The sequence below is a fragment of the Triplophysa rosa genome, unplaced genomic scaffold (assembly GCF_024868665.1).
Source record: "Triplophysa rosa unplaced genomic scaffold, Trosa_1v2 scaffold275_ERROPOS56349, whole genome shotgun sequence".
Lineage (NCBI taxonomy): Eukaryota > Metazoa > Chordata > Actinopteri > Cypriniformes > Nemacheilidae > Triplophysa > Triplophysa rosa.
The window spans coordinates 1-24,361 of NW_026634291.1; the positions used below are offsets into that span (position 1 = coordinate 1).

At 38.0% G+C, this 24,361-nt stretch overlaps 1 protein-coding gene and 1 long non-coding RNA gene across 3 annotated transcripts; both read right to left on the minus strand.

Moving 5' to 3' along the window:
* Positions 1–6,215: 6,215 nt before the first annotated feature.
* LOC130550280 (uncharacterized) lies at positions 6,216–7,764 on the minus strand. 2 transcript variants are annotated; one of them, XM_057327706.1, is made up of 3 exons: positions 7,581–7,764; positions 7,317–7,518; positions 7,023–7,238 (listed from the first exon to the last, which is right to left on the minus strand). In XM_057327706.1, the coding sequence occupies exons 1-3, from the start codon at positions 7,755–7,757 to the stop codon at positions 7,210–7,212; spliced, it is 408 nt and encodes a 135-aa protein (XP_057183689.1). In that variant the 5' UTR covers positions 7,758–7,764; the 3' UTR covers positions 7,023–7,209. The 2 variants fall into 2 exon arrangements, with proteins under 2 accessions (XP_057183688.1, XP_057183689.1); XM_057327705.1 differs by having other exon boundaries at positions 6,216–7,238; positions 7,317–7,764.
* A 6,777-nt stretch (positions 7,765–14,541) lies between these two features.
* LOC130550281 (uncharacterized) lies at positions 14,542–17,835 on the minus strand. Its single transcript, XR_008962379.1, has 3 exons — positions 16,038–17,835; positions 15,851–15,897; positions 14,542–15,741 (listed from the first exon to the last, which is right to left on the minus strand). It is a non-coding gene; the product is annotated as an uncharacterized LOC130550281 (long non-coding RNA).
* Between the last annotated feature and the right edge of the window lie 6,526 nt (positions 17,836–24,361).

Sequence of the window (24,361 nt, forward strand, 5' to 3'; positions counted from 1 at the left end):
CTCTGCAGGTGGCAGTGGCTGGGCTGGTGCAGGTATTACACTGGCACATTCTCTTGTGAGTCTTTCCACTGCTGCCTGACAATTTGTCATGCTACAGAAGCCCACCTCTTTGAATCGTGGATCCAATAATGTTGCTAGTGTCAAAGATGTTACTTTCTCCAGGCCAGCAAATTTCTCTTGAAGGTTGGTGTGGATATTGTTGACTAAGTTACTGGCAATTGGATGTGTAATTGAAGCGCACTGTCTGGATGCAAGGTGCTTCAGCATCTTCACAATAGGGATGACTTTTGATCCAGAGACTCTCTTTTCTGTAGACATCTCCTCAGTGGCTTGGTGGAACGGAGAGAGAACCGAAAGACACTGATTTATTGTGTCATAATCCTCAGCAGATAATGGGAGGAGGGTGGTATTAAGACTGGTGAGGGCTGCACCCAGTGACTCCCTCAGCTCGTACAGTCTCTGACGTATCGTGAACGTGCTGTTCCAGCGGGTTTCAACCTCTTGTAGAAGTTTATGCTCTGGTATTCCCATCTGTCGCTGTATTTCTGACAGCTTCTCTTTTGCTGTGGTGCTTGATTTGAAATGGGCTACAATACTGCGTGCCCTGGTGCGACTGTCATCAAGGTCTGATGTTCGTGACAGTGACTTTTCACCACCAGGTTCGACATATGAGCAAAACAGTTTATGTGCACATCGAGGAGTTTGGCACATGCTACCATATTTGCTGCATCTGTGACCAGACTCCTCACTTTGTCTCGGATTCCCCACTCTGCCATCAGAGCGTCTTTGGCATTTGCTATGTGTGCTGCAGTATGGGCCTGGGGGAATTTTTTTTACACCTAGCAGAATAGTTGACAGCTGGACCTCTTCTGTAATGAAGTGGCAGGTTACTGCCAAGTAGGCGTCCATATTTATTGAGGTCCACATATCTGCTGTTAAGCTGACTGTAGATGCCTTTGAAACTTGTGCCACAGCCTGGTCTTTGGTTACCCTGTATTTTTCTTCCAACATTTGTTTCAGGGCCTTCCTTCCTGGTATTGTGTACATGGGATCCAGGAGGTGGACAAAGGACTTAAAGCCTTCATTTTCCACCACAGACAGTGGCTGTGCATCCATAATGATAAGGTTCAGCAAGGCCTCATCCAGCTGTTGCTTCCTGGACACTGATGAAAGAAAAAAAATAGTTACATAGCATATTTTATTTTATTGTACTTTAATACAACTACTACAATATGTACATGTGTGCAAATATTAAGAGCAGTTTGTTTTGACTGATTACAATACCAGAAGGTTCAGGAGGGTGGGTTTCAGCTGAGGTGCTCAGCTGCAGAGTAACTGCATCCCCATGCTTGGCACGAAGGTGCCGGATCATCGATGAGGTGTTATTTCCAAACACCAAGTGTCGTGAACATATGTGGCACTGAACCTAAATAAAAAAATAGCCCAAAGCCCGTATAATAAAAATATATATATATATACATATACATATTGAAACGCGAAATTAAAATGGTAAAGATAATATGAAAGTAACTGGGAAAATATAACAGGCTACGATCTTAAGGATTTAGCTGTCTGCTAAACATTACTAGAATTTTATATCATAACATTCATTTATTTGATGTAACAATTTAATCCTAGCAAGGGTCTCAGGGCGATATTTAGCAATATCATATTTTGTTATATTAACAAATACCTACCTTTGTGGGTGACACAAGGTGGAAGTGTTCCCATGCACGGGATCGTTTTATTCCATTCGAATTTGCCATATCATAAGTTATCTCACAACGCTATGAAGCAGGGAGAGAACACCAAGCATTTCGAGTCTCCTTATAATGAATGAAGGCGCGGCAAAGATTCGAATCAGTTACCTCGCTTCAGGTGTTTAATTGTGACGTATGAAGCTTCAAACGTCATCGGTCACGTGATCACAGAGATTTGATACAAGCCTCGACACAGTTTCGAACCAGTCTGCTTCAATAGAGTAAAACAGGCTTCGAAGCCTTAGTGTCAAACGTCCCATCTCTAGTTTAAATCATTGTAGTCCTTAATTTACAACACTTAAGTCAGACCGTAAAAATCGGTCTTAAACTTTACTGAAAGTTGCTTTTAGCTTCCCATACTCTTAAAAAAGTCCTACTTCTTACTAAGAATGTTTTGACACTTAAAGGTCCAGTGTGTAATTTTTGGGATGATCTACTGATAGAAATGCAACATAATATACATGGCTATGCCTTCAGAGGTGTATAAAGAGCTTACACAATGAAGCGTTATGTTTTATTACCTTAGAATGAACTTTTTCTATCTACATCCACCGCAGGTCCCCTTGCATGTAATTCGGCATGTTCTATCAGCCGTCGTAGTGTTTTAAAAGGAAGGGGTGGATTGAGCAGCTGATTGAAATTCGCAACTGTTAGATTTAATTTCCGCATAAATAAATACAAGCCCACAAAATAAAGAATTGTGAAGTTGTTAAGCTCACTTTACATGGCTATAAGTAGGAGGGTAGGAGGAAGGGATTCCTTCTGGCTATTCATGGGAGGAGGGGATTCCTTCCAAGCTAAACATTCTTTGTCTGACCTGATATACCTTATTTGGTCATTCTGTGTACCCCTGGACATATGAAACCTGCCAGATGTCTTTTGGCACCGTATATAAAGACTTGTAGTTTCTAGAATAAATGAGTTCAAAAGCTTGTATTTTGTGCTCCCAGATCTGCAGAATTCAATTCAATTCAATTCTATTTTATTTTATTTTATTTATATAGCGCTTTTCACAATGTGCATTGTTCCAAAGCAGCTTTACAGGAGCAAATAAGAAAAACACAGAAAGGTAAAACACAGCACAGTGCATGGTGTTTATAGACCAAGCAAGATCATTATAATAAATAATATCTAATAAATAAATGAATAAATAAATAAATAAATAAAGTCTCCCGGTGAGCAAGCCAACACTGCACTGCTCTGCTGTGGCGAGGAACCCAAACTCCAATGCTGAATAATGGAGAAAAAAAAACCTCGGGAGAAACCAGGCTCAGCCGGGAGGGCCAGATCTCCTCTGACGTGTCATAGCTGCACTCAGTGACCCCGACCAAAGCCACCGAGCAACGTCCACGAAGAACAGGGAGAGCCCACGAGCCGCGACCCAGGAAGCCCCACCCGCCGAAACCGTGCAGGTCCAACCCGGTCCCATTCCGCGATCAACAACAGACAACAGAGGAACAACCAGGGAAAAATAGTAATGGCATAATTAACTTTATTCCTCTGTTGTCCGACATCGACCACAAAACAAGACCAACCAGACCAGACCCACACAGTCCCAACAAATGAAACGCCCCGAACCACAACCAACAAGCCCCCCCACTCCCTACAACACCCACCCAGCTACCTCCAATCAAAGTCACTGAGTGCAGCCATAACTTCAAACTGCTGTCGTGTGATGTAAGTTTAGCATTAAATACCAAGTATTGTAAATTTAGCATTTATGTGACAGGTAGTCCGTCTTTGCTCTCGGTTGGGGATGGAATTGTCTGAGCTGGGCCGGCCAGATGGTCGCCTTTTTCTTGGGTGGTGATGGAATTGCCTTGGATGGAGCTGGATGGTCAGTCAGTCCGCAGGCTCTCGCAGGAGGATGGCACGGGATTTTCAGATGTAGCTGGCGTAATCTCTAGTTGTGGATGGGCATATGACGTTCATCTGGGTCTGGCGGAATCTCTCCCTACCTCGGGATGGGCATCCCGAGGCGAGGGCAGAAACAGAAAGAGAATAATTAGCGTAGCTGCTGTTCATTAGCTATGTATTAGTGAATGCTTGGCTGAAAAGATGTGTCTTTAATCTAGATTTAAATTGGGAGAGTGTGTCTGACCCTCGAATAGTATCGGGAAGGCTATTCCAGAGTTTAGGTGCTACGTATGAGAAAGCTCTACCCCCTTTGGTGGATTTAGTTATTCTAGGTGTTATCAAAAGTCTGGAGTTTTGAGATCTTAGAGAGCGTGATGGGTTGTAGTGTGGTAGAAGCTCTGTTATGTAGGTAGGGGCTAAACCGTTTAAGGCTTTATAAGTAATTAAAAGAACTTTAAAGTCAATACGATACTTAATGGGTAACCAGTGAAGGGTTGATAACATTGGGGTTATGTGATCGTATTTTCTGGACCTGGTTAGAACTCTGGCAGCTGCATTCTGAACTAACTGTAGTTTGTTTATTGATGCTGCAGGACAACCACTAAGCAGTGCATTACAGTAGTCAAGTCTTGAGGTCACAAATGCATGAATAAGCTTCTCTGCGTCAGCCACACATAAAATATTTCGCAATTTGGCAACATTTCTAAGGTGGAAGAAGGCTGTTTTTGTGACATTTGAGATGTGATTTTTAAATGACAGGTTGCTGTCTAATATAACGCCAAGGTCTTTAACTGTATTTGTTGGAGTAACAGTGCAGCCTTCAATTTGCAGGTCATAATCCGAAATATTCTGCTCACGTGTCTTTGGTCCGATAAGTAATATTTCTGTTTTATTAGAATTTAAAAGAAGGAAATTACAAGTCATCCAATGCTTTATATCGTCGATGCACTCTGCCAATTTGGATAGTTGGAAGGAATCATCTGGTCTTGATGAGATATATAGCTGAGTATCATCTGCATAACAGTGGAAGCTAATTCCATGTTTTCTAATAATGTTTCCAAGGGGCAGCATGTATATGGAGAATAGCAAGGGTCCTAAAACCGATCCCTGAGGTAATCCATAATTTACTTGCGTTAGATTTGATGATTCCCCATTTAAATGGACAAATTGATGTCTGTCTGATAAGTAAGATCTGAACCATTGTAGTGCCTGTCCCTGAATACCGGTATAATTGTGTAAGCGATCTAGAAGTATTTTATGGTCTACAGTATCGAACGCAGCACTAAGGTCGAGCAGGACTAGGAGTGAGATGTTACCTTTATCTGATGCTATAAGCAGGTCGTTTGTAATTTTAACGAGCGCAGTTTCAGTACTATGATGCGGTCTAAAGCCTGACTGGAATTTTTCGTGTATGTCATTATTTTGTAAGAAAGAGCACAACTGAGTGGACACTACTTTTTCTAGTATTTTAGACAGGTAAGGGAGATTTGAAATCGGTCTATAGTTTCCTAGTTCATTGGGGTCTAAGTTTGGTTTCTTGATAAGAGGCTTAATGACGGCCAGTTTAAAGGGTCCTGGGACATGGCCTAGATTAATTGACGAGTTGATAATGTTATAAATGGGCTCAATTGCAACGGGTAATAACTCTTTTAATAATTTAGTTGGTATGGGGTCTAATAAGCAAGTTGTAGGTTTAGATGTTGCAATAAGTTTAATTAAATCTTCCTGTTTTATAGGTGAAAAACACTGTAGCCTTTCTTTTGGGGCGATGGTTGGTACTAATTTATAGGACAGACTTGGAGGTTGAGTTTTTACTATTTTGTCTCGTATGTTTTCGATTTTCTCTGTAAAAAAATTCATGAAATCATTGCTACCAAGGTGCGGCGGAATACCCAGGTCAGGTGAAGTCTGTTTATTTGTTAGTTTAGCAACTGTACTAAATAAAAACCTTGGATTGTTTTTGTTAGTTTCTATGAGGTTACGGAGGTGCTCAGCCTTTGCTGCTTTTAGTGCCTTTTTATAACAGTTTGCACTCTCTTTCCACGCAATTTTAAAGACCTCTAATTGGGTTTGTTTCCATTTGCGCTCCAGTTTACGTGTTTCTCTTTTAAGGGCGCGAGTGGTGCTATTGTACCATGGTGCTGCGTTTTTCTCATTAATCTTTTTTGACTTCATAGGTGCGACAGCTTCTAATGTATTAGAGAAAATAGTGCCCAATTTGCTGGTCATGTCATCGAGCGATTCTATATTTATTGGTATGGTTATTAAAGGAGTCAGATCTGGCAAGCTCTTTGCGAAACTATCTTTAGTAGTCGAGGTAATTGTTCTACCCTGTCGATAACGAGTTAAACGGCTGATTTCTGCAGTGCGCAGTGTACATGTTATAAGATAGTGATCAGTGACATCGTCGCTTTGAGGTATAATATCTATATTGGTTAGATCGGCTCCGTGAGATATAATCAAGTCTAGTGTATGATTAAATCGATGAGTGGGTCCATTGATGTGTTGTGTTACTCCAAAAGAGTGTAATAGCTCTGTAAACGCCACTGCTAATGCATCGTTAGCACTATCTACGTGGATATTAAAGTCTCCGACAATTAGTACTTTATCAACGTTAACCAATAGGTCCGATAGGAAGTCCGCAAACTCTTTCAGAAAATCAGTGTAGGGACCAGGGGGTCTATACACTGTAGCCAACGTACAAGAAAGCAATGGTTTTTTACTGTCAATTGGAACAATTATGTTCAACGCAAGCACTTCAAATGATTTAAATTTATGCTCCGTTCTCTGAGTTACAGTAAGAAAGTCTCTAAAAATTGTTGCGACACCGCCACCTCGACCAACCGCACGTGGCTCATGCATATAACAGTAGCTTGGTGGTGTACACTCATTTAGACCGTAATAATCATTTGGTTTAAGCCAGGTTTCGGTAAGGCAAAGCATATCAAAATTGTTGTCTGTGATCATTTCATTTACAATAACTGCTTTTGAATTTAGTGATCTAATATTTAGTAGGCCGAACTTTATGAGTTTGTTTTGGTCGTTTATTACATTGTCCTCAGGTTTAATCACGATTAGATTTTTTCTCTGAGATTTGGCTATTTTGTTATTTTGTAGTATTATTCGGGGGACAGACACAGTCTCTATGCATTTGGAAGCAGTAACATTTATAACAGATGAGTGGGAGGAACACAGACTATGGTTGAAGTTTTGACTTACCGCTGGGAGACGTAGTCAAGCGGTGCGTAGCGTCTTTGAGATGTTGTCAGACAGAAGAACCGCTCCGATGCTGCTGGGGTGCAGGCCGTCAGGGCGGAAGAGCCTAGGTCGCTCCCAGAACAGATCAAAATTATCAACAAAGAGCAGCTTCTGTTCAATACACCATGACATCAACCATTTATTTAGAGCAAATAGTCTACTGAACTTTTCATTCCCTCGTCGGTAGGTAGGAAGCGGCCCTGATACGATGATCCTCGCTGTGGGCGATGCGTTGCGTACCGTCTCGATCAGACTCCTGAAGTCCCTCTTCAGGATCTCCGACTGCCTCATCCTGACGTCATTCGCCCCCGCGTGCAGCACGACAGCTCCGACGTTAGCATCGTCCTTCAGGATCGCAGGTACCTGCGCAGAGACATCAAGAACACGGGCGCCAGGAAAACAATGAGTGTGCACCTTACCTTTAGTGGAGGAAGCGCGTACGTTCCGGACGATTGAGTCTCCGATGACCACAGCGTTGCATTCCGTCTCGCAGAGGGCGGCAAAGCGGTTCCTGGTCGGGATCTCGAAGACCGGTGGCGGCGGTTGGGTCATCGCTCCAGTCCTGGCTCGCGCCTTTCGCCGTGGTTGTGCCGGTGCAGGAGTGAAGTTCATTTGGGCTGACCGTGTTCTCGAAGCCTGGGCTCTGTGCAGAGAAACACGCGGAGTAGAAGTGGAAGGAGTATTAAAATCGCGATGAAAACTTACCGCGGATTTGCGAGCGTCGGCTCTGGATGTTTCCAGCGCCGTTTTTCGTTCTCGCAGCCGTGACTGCTTCTCTAGTAGATCCTGGATCTGCTTCTCCACAGCCTCCAGTTCCGACTGAAGTGCGATCGTTTCCTCATCTGCACACAGAGGTACAGACACATCTGAAACATTAGCCATCAGTGATTTAATAACGAGAACAGTGTGTTAAGCAGTAAGCAGGCAGGCTGGGAATGCTAACAGCCTGAGGCTAATAGCGAGTGATCCGATAAAAATAAATTATCTGTGCGTTTAAGTACGATTTTTGGTATGGGATATATTTAAGGATATGTTTTACCCTCGGAGAATAACAATTTAAAACACAAGTCTTAAGATATAACAAGAATAAACGATGTATTAAGAATAAGTTTGAAAGAGCTCCGACTCAAACCACGTGCTCTCAGCATACAGGAAGTGACATCAAGAATTCTCTCACAACATCCAACCTATTTCTGATTTGATTTTACTGGTGATCCAAAACACAGAAAGAAACTTAGTGTTCGTAAGGAACCAGAAATTTAACAGCAAGATTTCACTGACTGGACCTTTAAGTCAAAGTTTAAGACTACTCTTAAGAGCATTTTTGAGAAGTTTTATACATACGGGCCCTGGTGTTTCCATGACAAGAAGACAAATTGCCACTTAAACAACAAAAACTTTAACTTAAACAACAAACAGCTGCATTGTGTCTTTCAGATCTTGAACTGAAAAATATATTTTATGATGATTAAAATAAAAGTGGACTAAAACTGAAAACTGAAATATGAAAACCGTAAATTGGTTCTGCCACAGTTGAAGCTCATACAGCTTTTGTGTAGGCCAAGACACAAAAAAATGACAGCATTAGAAGCTGCAAATTGCAAAAATGACAACCTCTTAAAGCTGTCATCGATGACCTGCCTGAAAGACAAAAAACACAACTGTTGATAAAACAAAGTGTAAGCGTTGCATTTTGCACTGTTTGTACTGTGGTGATACGCAGCATCAGCAGCTCTTTTAAAGGTCCTATTTCTTACAGAATGATTCTGCTGAGATGCAATATATTATGCAATACTCTCCATCAACATTTTAAGATGGTTTTTATAGTTCAAACTGCTGCACTAGATCTCTATTTTATATTTTGTGAAAATATTTTCTTCTCTCTCATGAATTTATTCTTATCGGTTGATGAGAAAAAATGACCTATATTAAGAGATACTTTTTTTCAAGCAACAAGTAATCAAATTAGTAACACTTGGCATTTTCTATTATACTTATTTAGTAACAAATATAATGAAACCCACTGACAATAAGCGTCTCACAGCTCTGTTCTGAAGCTCACATGCCTTCCACAAACTTTGCTGTTGCCATGACGATCTGTGCATGTCATGTTTTACATAGATGAAAAAAAACTAGCTAATGAATAATTTGGGTGCATGCTTTGTATGTTTCAAAAGTTATATCCCAAAGACAACATTAGGTTCCATTTCTGGTCAAAAATTACTTCTATTAAAAAGTAAAAAGTAACATTCCCCAGCACAACAACTTTTTAAAATGAAAAGAACCCTGACGTTTTCAGTTTTTGGGCCTCAAATTCAACATTTTATATATTTGTTGCTATGGATGACATATAAGAAACAATCTGTCCTACTTGCTAAAATCTAGTTTTGCTAACCAGACGTTTTTAAGCCTAAAATAACCACTTTAGACGCAATTTGTCATTTTATGTGACATAACTTGCTGTCACGATTCATACATTTCTCCTTTCTTGAAGTTAATTTACTTTGAACAATGGATTGAACACTTCAGATTAAAATATTCCTACAGCCATTGTGTTTTCTGTTTAATTTTTTTAATCAAAATGTCACCTGTTATGACTTTTGCCTCAGTGGCATAAAAGACACACTGGTATAATAAAGACACGTGTCTGTAGTGGAACAGATTGCACCTAGGACCTGATGACTTGTTTTGTTAGGGCGTATTTTAAAGGCCACATGATGTTTGCCAATGCTTGAACCACAACAGGTAGAAGCTAACAGATAAGAATTCAGAGCCGTCAAGACTTGAGGGTTCAAAAGATGTCTATTCCTACATGTGGGTGGGAAAGGCAGCTTGCATCTGAAAAGGAACAAATAATAATCCACAAACATCCCCCACTATCCTTGCAAAAGCTACATTGGGACAGAGGAAAGGGATCAGCGAATTTACAAGAGGAAATTACTGTATGTTAACACCCTCTCCAAATACTGTTATTACAAATAACAGTAAACTATTTCATATTATATACTGTGTTATATGAAGTTTCCAAAACAAAACAGATCATATGTGATCTAATGTATATTTTACAACAAAATTATGTTAATATCTGTTCACATTTTACTTAAATCTTTACTTTTTATAAAGTATATGTGAAAACATTTCTCTTTTAGGATTTAAATTAATATTTGATTAATTTACATACAAAATATGTCTGCTTATACATGGCAATTCACTAAATTTGCATCTTTTAAATGCCTCAACTGATAAACATCTATACATTTTCTTCATATTCAAACTTTCTAAAACACTAGGGCTGTGTCTGAAATCGCATACTGTGACAGTACGTAGTGAATTTGAACAAGTACCTACCTACCGGCCGTTAAAACAGTACGTTCTATATAGTATGAGTGGGTGTAGTATGAATACATTTCGAACATACTGTGTCCGGCATGTTTTATGGTCATGTGACCTGTATGCTCTTTGACCTATACTTATTAACAACAATCTATGTGATATGCATTGATAAAACATAATTTAGTAATTTAGAAATTCATTTATTGGCACTTACATTAAAAAAGGACGTCAGCCTTAAAGTTTTCCGCTATATTTATGTCATGGCTCTGCTTCATTTAGTCATGTTTTTCTTGGTCCTGTAGCAGAGCCATGACAAAGTCTTTGGTTATGTGTGGAGAGAAACATATTATTGTCCTTTTGACAATAATATGCGTTCTCTCCAGTGTCTTGACATTGGCCCCTCTCGTCTCATGTATTGCCTCATGTAAACCCACCTGCCCTGTGTAATTATCCCTCGTTTGTCTCTCCCTATATATACCCTCATGTTTCTTTGTCTTGTTGCTCTTGGATTGTACTACGTCTGTTCTGTGTATGAGTGCTTCGTGTTCCTGCCTGTATCATTTTATCTAGTAAGTTTAGTCAGTGTATCTTTGTCTAGTGTTGTCTTAGTCTAGTTTGTTTAGTGAGTGTTCCTGTGTAGTTTGTATTATTATATTCCCCTGTCGTTGTGTTTTACCCCCTCGTGGGTTTTTTGTTTTGTCTTTTGTTTATTTAATAAAATAAGGTCTTGTCTGTTAACCCCTTACTGCCTGCCTGCATTTGGGTTCTCTTCTCCACGCACCGTCGTGACAATTTATTTGATTTACTTTTGAAATTTGACCCATGGCATCATGGGATAGATGAGTGTCCATCCGATCCACACTCTCGAATCTCGGCGGAAGTACAAAACCCGATTCCAAAAAAGTTGGGACACTGTACAAATTGTGAATAAAAAAGGAATGCAATAATTTACAAATCTCATAAACTTATATTTTATTCACAATAGAATATAGATAACATATCAAATGTTGAAAGTGAGACATTTTGAAATGTCATGCCAAATATTGGCTCATTTTGGATTTCATGAGAGCTACACATTCCAAAAAAGTTGGGACAGGTAGCAATAAGAGGCCGGAAAAGTTAAATGTACATATAAGGAACAGCTGGAGGACCAATTTGCAACTTATTAGGTCAATTGGCAACATGATTGGGTATAAAAAGAGCCTCTCAGAGTGGCAGTGTCTCTCAGAAGTCAAGATGGGCAGAGGATCACCAATTCCCCCAATGCTGCGGCGAAAAATAGTGGAGCAATATCAGAAAGGAGTTTCTCAGAGAAAAATTGCAAAGAGTTTGAAGTTATCATCATCTACAGTGCATAATATCATCCAAAGATTCAGAGAATCTGGAACAATCTCTGTGCGTAAGGGTCAAGGCCGGAAAACCATACTGGATGCCCGTGATCTTCGGGCCCTTAGACGGCACTGCATCACATACAGGAATGCTACTGTAATGGAAATCACAACATGGGCTCAGGAATACTTCCAGAAAACATTGTCGGTGAACACAATCCACCGTGCCATTCGCCGTTGCCGGCTAAAACTCTATAGGTCAAAAAAGAAGCCATATCTAAACATGATCCAGAAGCGCAGGCGTTTTCTCTGGGCCAAGGCTCATTTAAAATGGACTGTGGCAAAGTGGAAAACTGTTCTGTGGTCAGACGAATCAAAATTTGAAGTTCTTTTTGGAAAACTGGGACGCCATGTCATCCGGACTAAAGAGGACAAGGACAACCCAAGTTGTTATCAGCGCTCAGTTCAGAAGCCTGCATCTCTGATGGTATGGGGTTGCATGAGTGCGTGTGGCATGGGCAGCTTACACATCTGGAAAGGCACCATCAATGCTGAAAGGTATATCCAAGTTCTAGAACAACATATGCTCCCATCCAGACGTCGTCTCTTTCAGGGAAGACCTTGCATTTTCCAACATGACAATGCCAGACCACATACTGCATCAATTACAACATCATGGCTGCGTAGAAGAAGGATCCGGGTACTGAAATGGCCAGCCTGCAGTCCAGATCTTTCACCCATAGAAAACATTTGGCGCATCATAAAGAGGAAGATGCGACAAAGAAGACCTAAGACAGTCGAGCAACTAGAAGCCTGTATTAGACAAGAATGGGACAACATTCCTATTCCTAAACTTGAGCAACTTGTCTCCTCAGTCCCCAGACGTTTGCAGACTGTTATAAAAAGAAGAGGGGATGCCACACAGTGGTAAACATGGCCTTGTCCCAACTTTTTTGAGATGTGTTGATGCCATGAAATTTAAAATCAACTTATTTTTCCCTTAAAATGATACATTCTCTCAGTTTAAACATTTGATATGTCATCTATGTTGTATTCTGAATAAAATATTGAAATTTGAAACTTCCACATCATTGCATTCTGTTTTTATTCACAATTTGTACAGTGTCCCAACTTTTTTGGAATCGGGTTTGTAGTATACCATCCAGGTATTTCTCGCCTACTGTTTTTTGCATACTGAGGTTTCGGACATACTATTCATGACTCATTTACTCTTTTTGACATTTTCGCACAGCCTGGCTGTTTTCTGCTAGCCCAATTTGTTTCAGCAGTCATACCCATCTTGACCAACAATCTGCTAGATTAAAGCCAGGTGAAGCTCATATTTTGTACACCAACTGTCAGGACTGGGGCTTGAACTCTGGTCTCTGGTGTAAGGGATAGTCACTACAATCGAGCCACGTGGTATGAGATGGAAAACAGAAGATTTAGGCAAATACAGCAGGTTAAGTAGTGGTATGAGATGGAAAACAGAAGATTTAGGCAAATACAGCAGGTTAAGTATTTCAGTTTATTAAACAAAAAGGGCCAAAGGGAAAAGTAGTATTTAAACAAAAGTAAGTAATCCAAAAGGTGGAGAGGTAAATCCACAGAATTCCCAAATCAAAAAAGCCTCGTGATCAAAAACAGAAAAAACTCAAAAAAAGGCAGGGTTCGCACGGGAACAAGAACATACCAAAGGTAGAGGTCACAAAAGTAATCCAGTCTCGGGAAGCAAGCAATAGTCCACATGGGTAGAACACAAAAGGTTGGGTACTACACAATCAAACTTAGGGAAACTAAGGGAAAACTAAGGCTTAAGTACTAAACAAGGCTCAAGTGAAAATAACTACTCAAATTAAACAGGGATCAAAAACAGAACACCATGGGGGCTCCTAACGGCAAAAACAAGACATGACAGGCAGAATGGTGACACCAACAAACCTAATTACGTTGGAAATGCAGAATTCCTCATGGAAAAGTCCTTGTTATGTTTTCTCCACACTCCATATGACAGTAAATCTTTAATAAACTACATTGAAAATAATTTGGCACATTGTGTTCCTTGCAGTCTGGTTTGTCTCTTGGAATAATTTCACCTTTAGGCCAATTTTTGACTCAAACCGTTGTGCAGACACCCCAAAAATATTCAATAAAACTGGCTTCTGCTGACATTATAGTACATGCTGAGAATATTTTGTGGTAGCTTACAGGGTACTGTCAAAATAAATAGAAAATGAAACTTTCAGTCAAATAAAAATGTAATAAAGGGGAATGAGATCTGTTTGTTTACTGACATTCTTCCAAATATCTCAGAACAAAGAAATGTATACAGGTTTGGAACAATCCGATGGTGAGTAAATGATGACAAAATTTTCATTTTTGGGTGAACTATCCCTTTAACAGAAATTTACAGTAAATGATCTGTGGAGGGTGCAACTCGATTGAACTGACCAAATGTAGACATGAAAAGCTCTAATTTCTGCCACAATGCTTTAGAAAAACACATTTCTTTACTTAAAAAGATAAAAATAATTATTTGAAATGCTCCATTATTCCATTAACATAATTACTTACAGCTTTCCCAGTAAATGGAAACTAAAGTGGTACCTACAAAAGATACAATAATTTCTGTGTCTTAGGTTGTGCTTTCAAGTTTTGTTTTGTTTTGTTTTGTTTTGTTTATGTCTTATATAGCACATTTCTACTGCCACTAGGACAGCCCAAAGTGCTGTACAATACATACAATAAAACTATAAAAAGAGAACAAATTATGAAATTCCAAACCTCACAACCTAAAACGTAAAAACATTACAAATGTTACTTCCCTCTTAATGAGACTCAAATGCCAAACTATGGAAATGCTTCGTCAAAGCCAATTTAAAGGCGGCAAAGAGGGGACGGATCATATGGCTGGGGGTACACTGTAAAAAAAAATATCGTAAAAAAACGGTCAAATCACTGGCAGCAGCGGCTGCCAAACAAAAACCTTAAAATTAAGATGAAACTCCGTAAATCAAATAATGGAGAAAAACATTACATTTACGTAATTTTTCTTTAAATGTTTTACAGGGAAACACAGTTATTTCACAGACTTTTCCTTAATTATTACGATCAAACACCTTCAATAAAGTGACTGCACATAAGGTTTTACAGAAAAATACTGTTATTTTATGCTTTTTTTTCTGAATTATAATGATAAACCTCTTTAAACTATGTGAAAGTACTAATGTTCTGCAGAAAAACACTGTTATTTTACAGTTTCTTTCCTGAATTTTTTCAGTCAAATACTTTTAATACAGTAAATGCTCTGTAACTTTACAGATATTGGCCATGAATTACTAGTCAGATACTGTCAATAAAATGAAAAACACATGTTTAGCATTGTAGAATAACATTTTATTTAGGTAAACATATTAATCATATGAACACAATCACCATAATTTGTAAATGTACACTCGAAATACACAATGATTGACTTCTTTACAGTACAGAATTACAGTATATGCTTTAAACAAATGGTTGAATATAATAAATAAATAAAAAGTACATCCCCATACAATACATTCATCAAATTCTTATAAAACAAACTTTTAATCCTGGAGAAATACAACAGTTTCAAGTGGTGTTGAAAACATTTACACAGGGTCACAAAAAGGTATCGGAGGAAGTTTTGATAGTATATTTGGACAAACATCAAACTGTCAGAATAAGTAAATCATACCATAAGTAAAAACATACCACAAAAAAGTAAATGAGTCTGTGGCAAATATGCAATGTAGTAACGTTAGATAAAGGACTGAATCTGCCATCATTATACATTACGGCAATGTGAATACAGAGTATACTGTTAGAAAACAAGTTACAATGCTAACTTAAATGTAAGTCTTATAACTTCCATCATTAAATCAGCAAAACAAGTCACCAGTTTAAAGGAATGGACAATTTTTCTTTCACAAATGATGTAAATGTTTAACTGTACGTGATTGTTATTGTAAGAGTTAGAAAATAAAAAGTCCCTTATTTTGTTATGTTTTAACCCAAGAAATACGTAACCCAAACGGTTACAGAGTTACATTATAACAGTATTAAGCATACATAATATTACACAATTGTTAATAACAACATAATACAAATACTCAGGTCGAATGTTTAAACACTTACTACCGATGGAGTTTGGGTGCCTGGGTAGCTTTTCTTCCCTTCATCTAAAAAATGAGAGCAAATGTTTTATCATTAACAGTTATTGTTGAAATTAGTGTTTAAAATGGAATGCAAAAGAAAGTCAGAAAGAAATCTAACGTTACACATACTTACCAGGTGTGTGTACTGCCCAGGCAAATCTTATCATATATTTCTGTGTACTTAAAGAAAAACACGTGTGAGAAGAGGAAGATTACTTAAGCTCAATATTATGTAGAATGTTATAGCATTGAAGTTAGTGCTAATATCGCTAATCACGATTAGCATCACACTAGACGAAAATACAAAAACAAGTTTTTACCTTCTGCTGGTAAAGCTGTTAATGCGTGTGATTATTCTCCAGCAGCCTGCAACTTCCACACGACTTCATGTCTTCAGCGCTGTTTACATATAACTGGACCATCAATACTACTGAAACTAACTGACAGACATCAATTCCTCGCGTATGTTCAAAATGAACCAGTGAAGGGCGCGAACAGCTCTAATTGGCTAGTTTCCTGAATGACAGTAAGTTTACCCAATCGTGCTCAAAGCAGCACGGGGAGTCAACCAATGACATCTGTTTACCAATAGCAAGTGTAGTAACAACAGCTATAGTTAAGATAGGTTGTTTTTAAAAGAAAATAAACGTGTTTAGTTTTATTTGAATGTTGCTATATATTTAATTGGTCAGATGTTTTCATTGCAGTATATGAATAAAATTAACTAATGTATGGTACAAGTTTAATGAATACACACGTTTGGTGCTTGGAAGTGGTTTCTAAAAAACAGGCACACAAATATAAAATGTTTCAGTGCCATTACATGAAACAAAATTAGGGCTGACGACAATCAACAAAAATGCAGCCACTACTTTTACAAAATAGCAAAAGAGCAAACAAGATGCTTATGACATACTGCAGGCCTATATGAAAAGATCATTACTAAATGTATTAACATTATGGTAACTTACAGCTCGATGTATTGTCCTAGAATGATCCTCTTGAATTTGAACAAATCTGTTAAGCCTCTGGCCACATTCTCCAAAGTTCTATACTGATTACGTTTGTTTTCATATGTTTCTTTAACTGCAGTTTTAAATCAGTCCATTCTCCTGTCTTTAAGGTTTTTCTCTCTGAGCTAACCAGGTTTAATGTATGGACTGTAGTGGTTAGGCCATAGCCATTCATGATATGAGAAAAAATGAATTTATTAATGATTATCATTAATCATGTTTTTGTTGGCTAGACTATTGCAACTTTTGTCATGTTTACTGCCATGTGCTTTCTCTCCCTGTTGAAAAAAACAGCCTTATGCTACTGTAGTTAGGTATGTTTTGAAGCATGGTAGCTGGTTTGAGCTGGTCATGTGCGGGGCCCGGTTGCATAAAGCAGCTTAATTTTTTCCCTTAAGTATGACACTTTAGAGGTGATTTCCCTTTACCGAAGACAATAGGAGAATAACTTTAGTAAAACTTAAGGTATACTTAAGGACACACTTAAGGCAAAATTACACTTAAGGTGCTTTATGCAACCGGCTGGTTCTCAGCTTAAACCAGCTACCATGCTTCAAAACATACCTAACCAGCATATGCTGTTTTTTTCAACGGGGCTGTCATATCACTTTCAGGAAACATGAAAGTTCCAACCTCAAGAGTAGTGCAGCTTTGTAATTTTGACTGTGTATTGTTTAAATGTACTGTAGCCTAACTAAACAGTTTGCTAAAAAATTTAACGTAAAAATATGCATATACACTAATAAAAAAACTAAGATCTGACTTAAAAATATGGAAGAAAACCGTTAAATTATTTGTACAGAAATAAACCTTTATATAATGAGCAACAAATTTAATTACAGAAAATTATCATAATTTTACATAAATTTGTATGTTACTTAAGAAAGCAGTAAAAATACTGTATAAATATTACAGTATTTTTTCTCTACAAAAACAAGAAAAACATGTAATTTGTCATTATTGTCTTAACACGTAAAATAATATGTGGGTTATTAATTAACAGATAATTGTCTGTAATTTTAATGAAATTTGTATACAATTTAAAAAAAAGAAAAAATTACAGTAAAATATTAAGGTTTTTTCCTGTTAAAATACAATCTTTTTTTACAGTGTAGGTTATTCCATAATCGAGGCCCAGCTATTGAGAAGGCCCGATCACCTCAAGTCGGGACAACGGAACCCTTAGCAGTAATTTATCAGCAGATCGTAGGTTTCTTGCTGACTTGTGTAGTGTAACTAGATCTGACAGATACGCTAGTGCAAGACAATTAAAAAAAAAAAATCATTACTAGTGCCTTAAAGGTGCGATGAACTGGGCTTGTTTATTGTTTTGTACTGTATGAGGTCTACTTATGACGTTTGTGTGGTTTTTACATTCAAAAACATCAAAATCAATAAGTGATAGGCTATTTTCTACCCGGGTTTTGAGGCTGACTTGACAAATGATCGGTTTGAATGGGTGTTCCGCCATGAAGACTTGGAAGTAAACGCCCACTGCTATGATTGGATAGCAGTTTGCGTAGTAAACTTAGTTGGAGCCTTCGGTGAATTTGGTTAGAGACATAATGTTTGGTTACACAGGGCATATCAAGCGATCTCTAACAAAGCAATAGTGACGCGATGTACAAAAATGTTGTACTCACATAAGATATTTTTCTGTGGAGGCGATGTTCAACCTATCATAGACAGGTACATTCCAGGACCTGCTGTTCGCTGAGCCTGGTGTCAATAACAGTTGTAATCTCAATAACAAGGGCGTTTTCAGTTCTGACACTTACAGGATGTTCGCTTGAATACGATTCCCTCTTATACAACAAAAGCTGGGTTAAAACTGATGTCTTAATTCATCGCCCTTTTAAAATCAATCCTAAAAGTCATCCGTAACCATTGTAAATTTTCTTATATTGGGGTTATTCTAGCCCTCCTTCTCATATCAATCAATAATCTGGCAGCCGCATTTTGAACAAACTGTAATCTATGCACCAATGACTGAGACACTCCTAAATACAACATGTTACAATAGTCCAGCCTGGTTGATATAAATGCATGGATGATCGTCTCCAGATTACTAAGAGACAGCATTGGTTTTCTCTTGGCTATTAACCGAATAAAGTAAAAGCTGGTTTTCACCACAGTACTGACATGTTTTGCAAAGTTCAACTCGGAGTCAAAAAATACACCCAAGTTTTTTTGCATATGGATGAATGTTGTTCACCCTTGTGGCTGGAGATGCTAGGGCAGACTCCAGCCTTCTAGAACCCTGCAGAGGACAAGAGGTTTTAAAGACGAATGTACAAAACATCACATATATTTTTCAATAAAATCATTATATGGTTTATATATACTGTATGTATAGTGAACACAATAGCCATAAAACAGGAGAAGAATTGCTAATAATAAAAGTAATTAACTTTAAAAGGTTAGGGTCATGCATATATACCGGTGAATAAATGATTGCTTTCTAAATAAGGACTAGAATTGAGCATTTGTGCTCCAGAGATGAAGCAAATACAAATCTAATTAACAAATGCAGTATTGTTGCATTGATTTTCATTCCTTATGGCAAATTTGACAGAACATTAACTTTATGTGCTGCATGACAGTCCAAAATCATTAAACATTAATATACAATTATGAAATTGATTTTTAATGACTATGCTTTGTTTTAATCAGGGCCTATGTCGAGGGAAGAGTTATCATACAATCTCAGACTTTGATTTAGGGTTGGTCATTTTAATGGCCTGTTCTATGACCTTATAGTGTTCTGGCAACTGCTGTGATATCATCTTTGTTCTCAAGGACAAACCAGTGTTATACTGATACATAAACGGTTAGTCTAAGCCAGTACACACAACACTACACTTGACAGTGAAGATAGTGTGTTCATAAAACAAGGCAAAAGTTTGTCATGCGCCTGTCAATAAGCAATGATGTGAATAAGTAACAAATTTATTAATTTTGAATTTTATCAAAACATACATTTAAAAATGTATCCGTCATGTTTACGTAAATGTCTGACATCGACACACTCCTCCCATCCGTTCTGTGATTGGGCATTCGCAAGGATTCCTGGGTAGGGGACTTCAGTGGAGTCTGCTTCAATGCGGGCTTCGCCGAAGACCGCATCGAGGGCACAAAGGAGGCGCTCGCGAGCAGACTTCTGAGCGCTAAAAAGACAAATGGGACACCCTATGGACTCGTAGACTTGGCGAGCATGCGCAAATTAAGTCCAGGAGACCGCAAGTCCACATGAAGTGCGGCATTTGGGACAGGGCCTAAATCCTTGGTGTTTGAGTCAGATCCGTGGGCGTGGTTTGTTGGTTTTGACTAAATCCTTGGTGTTTCAAGTCTTACGAAACCTTTACCCTAACCCTAACCCTAACCTTACTCTAACCATCTAAACTACATGATTGTTAAAATCGCCAAAAAAACCAATGTTGCGTGACGACGTCAAACTCGAAACACCAAGGATTTAGTGAGAGCCGTTAATGTTTTAATTGTTTAAATTGAAAAATGTTATGTGTTTGTATGAGGGTGTGGTGGAGCATGGGTTTTATTGTAATGTTATTTTCTTTGCAGAAATATGTGTGCTTTTAAGTGTTGATGACTGTTTTCCCTACCTAAGTTTTGGTTATGTTTACTTTAAATATTTTGTTTCTTTTTGTTTGATTGTCGGCCCATGACCACTTCATTATACTGCCTCTTTACTGGATGTGTCTGTGCACTGACTGAGCCATAATTTATATCTGTCTTGGATATAGTGATTGAGAGAGACATATACTTATTATTTGAGACATATATTATTTTTGGCGTGATGTGGTAGTAATATGTATACACGGATTTGTTTGTGTATTGGTGTGACACGAGATATTGTATTTGGTTTGTTTTGTTTTGTATTTGCATAGGCGACTGTGGCCAGTGTTTGCGCAGTCAGACCAACCTGATTCCAGTTAAATAAAGATTAATGTCTGACTATAATACTCTGCTATATGCATTCATTTATTTGAGTGACTGTGGGGGGAACTCACCTGGGAACTCTCTAAATTGGAGTGGCGTAGTCTTGTGCAGTTGTGTATAACAACCCGCTCTGTTACAAATGTTTAAGAGGACATTTGTTATTGTAAAACTGAGAAACAATTTTGAATTTTGTTACTGAAGTTTCTGTCATTAATAAAGCAACAATTTTGTGTATACATAGAATACCTGAATGACCCTCTACATGCGCAGTATGAACCTGCAACCCATAATGTAATGCACTTTAACATTGTTTCCAGTGTGAAAAATGAAAGCAATTTTAGCCAGGATCGTTAATGTTTCTGGACTCTGTGTAAGGTATATTAGGGCTCATCCCCTAGTGAAAAAAAAGTATATTTTATTGTATTTTTAATCTATTTTCTTTTTCAATAGTACATTGCAAATATACTATCAAAAAATTGTACTAACTTTAAATATATAAAAATTGTATTACCATCATGCTTTTACCTATTTTTACAATACAACTTTTAACACACTTTAAAATAATTGAAATTTAGTATATTTTCTAAAAAATATATTTTATAAAAATATACTTGAATTTAAAGATTTGTTTATTTTTTAAAAGTGTATTTATTTGCACTTTATGTAAATATATTTTAGTATTATTTTTAACTGCGTGGTGAAAATGACCATTGTAACAATGCATTGAAAGTATACATTCAAAGTATATTATTAAATAACCTGAAGTTGTAGTATACTTTAATTAAATTTTAAAGTCATTTTTAAGTGTACTTCTACGTGCGTGCAATAAACTTAATTACTGCTTTAAGAAATAATAAAACATTTGAAAAATGCGTTGAAAGCCCATTTAAAATATTTTTAAATAAAGTGTATGCTCTGCACAAAAGGCTACTCTTGTAAATGTGATTTAAGTAATTTAATAAATGTATACATAATGTCACAGAGAGGTCCAATGTATAAACATCAATCCATGACTAATGTTATACCAACAGCACACCATACGAAAACAAGAAAATGCGTTCTACTGGACAGGAAGTTCAGCTACTGGATTGCTATGTCACAAGTACAGCCAAGTAAACTATATTGCATGGCCAAAAAATATTTTCACTCACACTGCTTTAACACATTATATCATAATCAGTGTTCAAAAACTCGTAACATATCATAATTAATTTTAGGCAGAAATAAAGCTGAAAAACAACAATTGGCATTGATATCTGTAAAGCTGCAGAAATAGTTCCCCATGAGTCAGTTTTAGTCTCTTTCAATGTTGTTTGGAAGTGGAATGACATACAGTTTGTCCTCAGACCTAATCATTACACATTTACGTTTGAGTGATTGAGGAGGGACAGCAAACACATTATTTGAGTGAGACACTTCATATATAAATGTTGAGGATATATTTAGCTGAACATCTCTATACAACTTTCCTCCACTCTTGGCAAGCTCTTTAACTAAAACACAGAATCTGTTGTTGGTGGATGCAGAAGATGTCCCCTCCTCACACGTAAAATTCACCAGGGTCATAATTTCACAGAATGTTCCGTCATTTAACTGTACAACTGAATTGTTTCTCTTTTTAAGAGTTGTGTTCTTGCAGGAATGATAAAGAACTCCGCTACAAGTGAAACGGTCATAAAAAAACCCTGAATTAACTGTGTCACCAGTAAAGTCTTCAATAGCCATCCTCTGCAGCACAGATGTGTTACCTTTCTTCGGGCAACCAAAACCTCTGACATTATCTTGAAACTTCTTTGACTTTTGTGTTAAGTCAGATCTACTTTGGAGTTTGTCAAATAATTTTCGTATGTTTTCATTAGCATTTGCCATTGTAGTCCCTGCTTTTGCTGAGAGAGCCCTCCACCTAAGGAATCTCTTAACTACTTGATCTAGCACATGCGTTGTTCCGTTGCAAAACTTCAGCAATGTTCCATTAAATGATTCGAATGGAAATGTGGATGTTGCCCACAGTGGTCCCCAGTTGCGCACACTTGCTGCTAAGTGCATTAATAAATGCACATTAAAAGAAATATTAGTAGCACCGTAAAGTTTCTCAAAGTTACGCACAAACTTTCGAAGAGCTTGTTCTGCCATATCCACATGGTTTGCTTTGATGGCATCATGAAGAAGAGTGTGCATTGAAAAAACTAATAAAAAAAGATGATTCCAGTACTTCTTTTTCAAAATACCACTCAAAACAGGCAAAGCATAAAACAACAAAAAAGACCTCCATTCAGATGCTTTCCAGAATTTACGGTCTTTCACTGATCTTGGGGCCCTTGTGACTTCCAAAGGTGGGTTAATGGCCATAAGTCCCTGGTCTAAGTCATTGGTCTTTGAGCCCAAGTACCAGTCTTCCTTATGGTGTTTACTGTCCAGCCACAGAGATGTTATCTGTTTAGTTACACCAAGGCAGACACTGTGCTGGTACTCTGGAACGAATCCTGTGATCATGTTAAAGCTCTCAAGTTCCATCAAAGGTGATGGTCCTTTTACACCCATTACTGGTTGAGCAGGTGTTGCCAGCATAGCATGCCGGAAATGATCTGTCTCTGTCCTTAAAGGTGGATCTGGTGTTTCCCAAATATATGGGCCACCCCCGTAGTGGAGGCAAAAGTCACACCCATATTTTCCATTGAACTGCTTTGTGTTTCTCAGGAGGGGCCGGGCAATTGAATCAGAAGAGCAGAGGAGTGAATGAACCTTGCTTGTATGCTCTACGTTTTCAGAGTCCCTCCATTTGATTCCAATCTGTTGTAGTTCCTTGAGCTGTGACACAAAAGCAGTTAAAAATGTTATCATATTTGGCTTGCTGTTACCAACCCATAAGCATGGTACGCATATGTTCCTTGCACGGTCGCTTGGTGACAGCTCAATAATTTGACACTGGATTGGCCATATCTGAACATTATTACTTTTAAAAACCGGAATTCCATCACAATTCCACAAGATTGATATGTCATCAGGCCCCATTTGTCCACTCTGCTTGATCTTTTGATATTCTTCCCCACACTGAATATCAGTACTAGAAAGTAAGATCCAGCCCTTAGGTTTTTCTCTGTGTCAAATTCAGCTTTACAAGAAGGACAGTTTTGTGGTGCTGTCTCAATAGCTCCCAAGTAGCTTTCACAGTTGATAGAATAAAAATGTGGCACGTACTGGCCAAATTGTCCATATGCTTTATGGAAAAGATATGAAGTTGCTGGCACCAAGCCAGGGAAATGTTCATTGAACATAGTAAGAAGATCCTGAAGAGCTACTTCTGTCAAATTGTGGCGCAGTACATACAACATGAGTAAGAGCAGACTCTGTCCCTTTGTGAGAGGAGCACCAGGGTATACAAGATCATCTTCATGTTGTTTCTGTGTAAAAAGACATGGCTGATCACATTAACTACTACAAAAAAATATAAAACACAAGCAGAAATATCACTGACGGTGTTTTTCATTTAAGACAGGTGGCTTACACAGTCAACATAAATGAATACCATGTGTATAGATATCTACGCACCTTCCTTTGGTTTGAATCTTCATTTCCTTGGCTCCTCTCTTTTCCTGGTCTCTGTCCTTGTCTACTTCCATCCTCTTCCTTTCTCTCCTCTTGTTCACTTCCATCTTCTTCAAGGTCTTCTTGTT

Bases quoted from the DNA above. Each gene is read 5' to 3' on its own strand.
- LOC130550280 (XM_057327705.1), bottom strand. From the start codon at position 7,757: ATGGCTAATGTTTCAGATGTGTCTGTACCTCTGTGTGCAGATGAGGAA. The intron at 7,239-7,316 runs GTACGCGCTTCC...GTCTCTGCGCAG, and splicing joins GAGACTCAATCGTCCGGAAC to GTACCTGCGATCCTGAAGGA.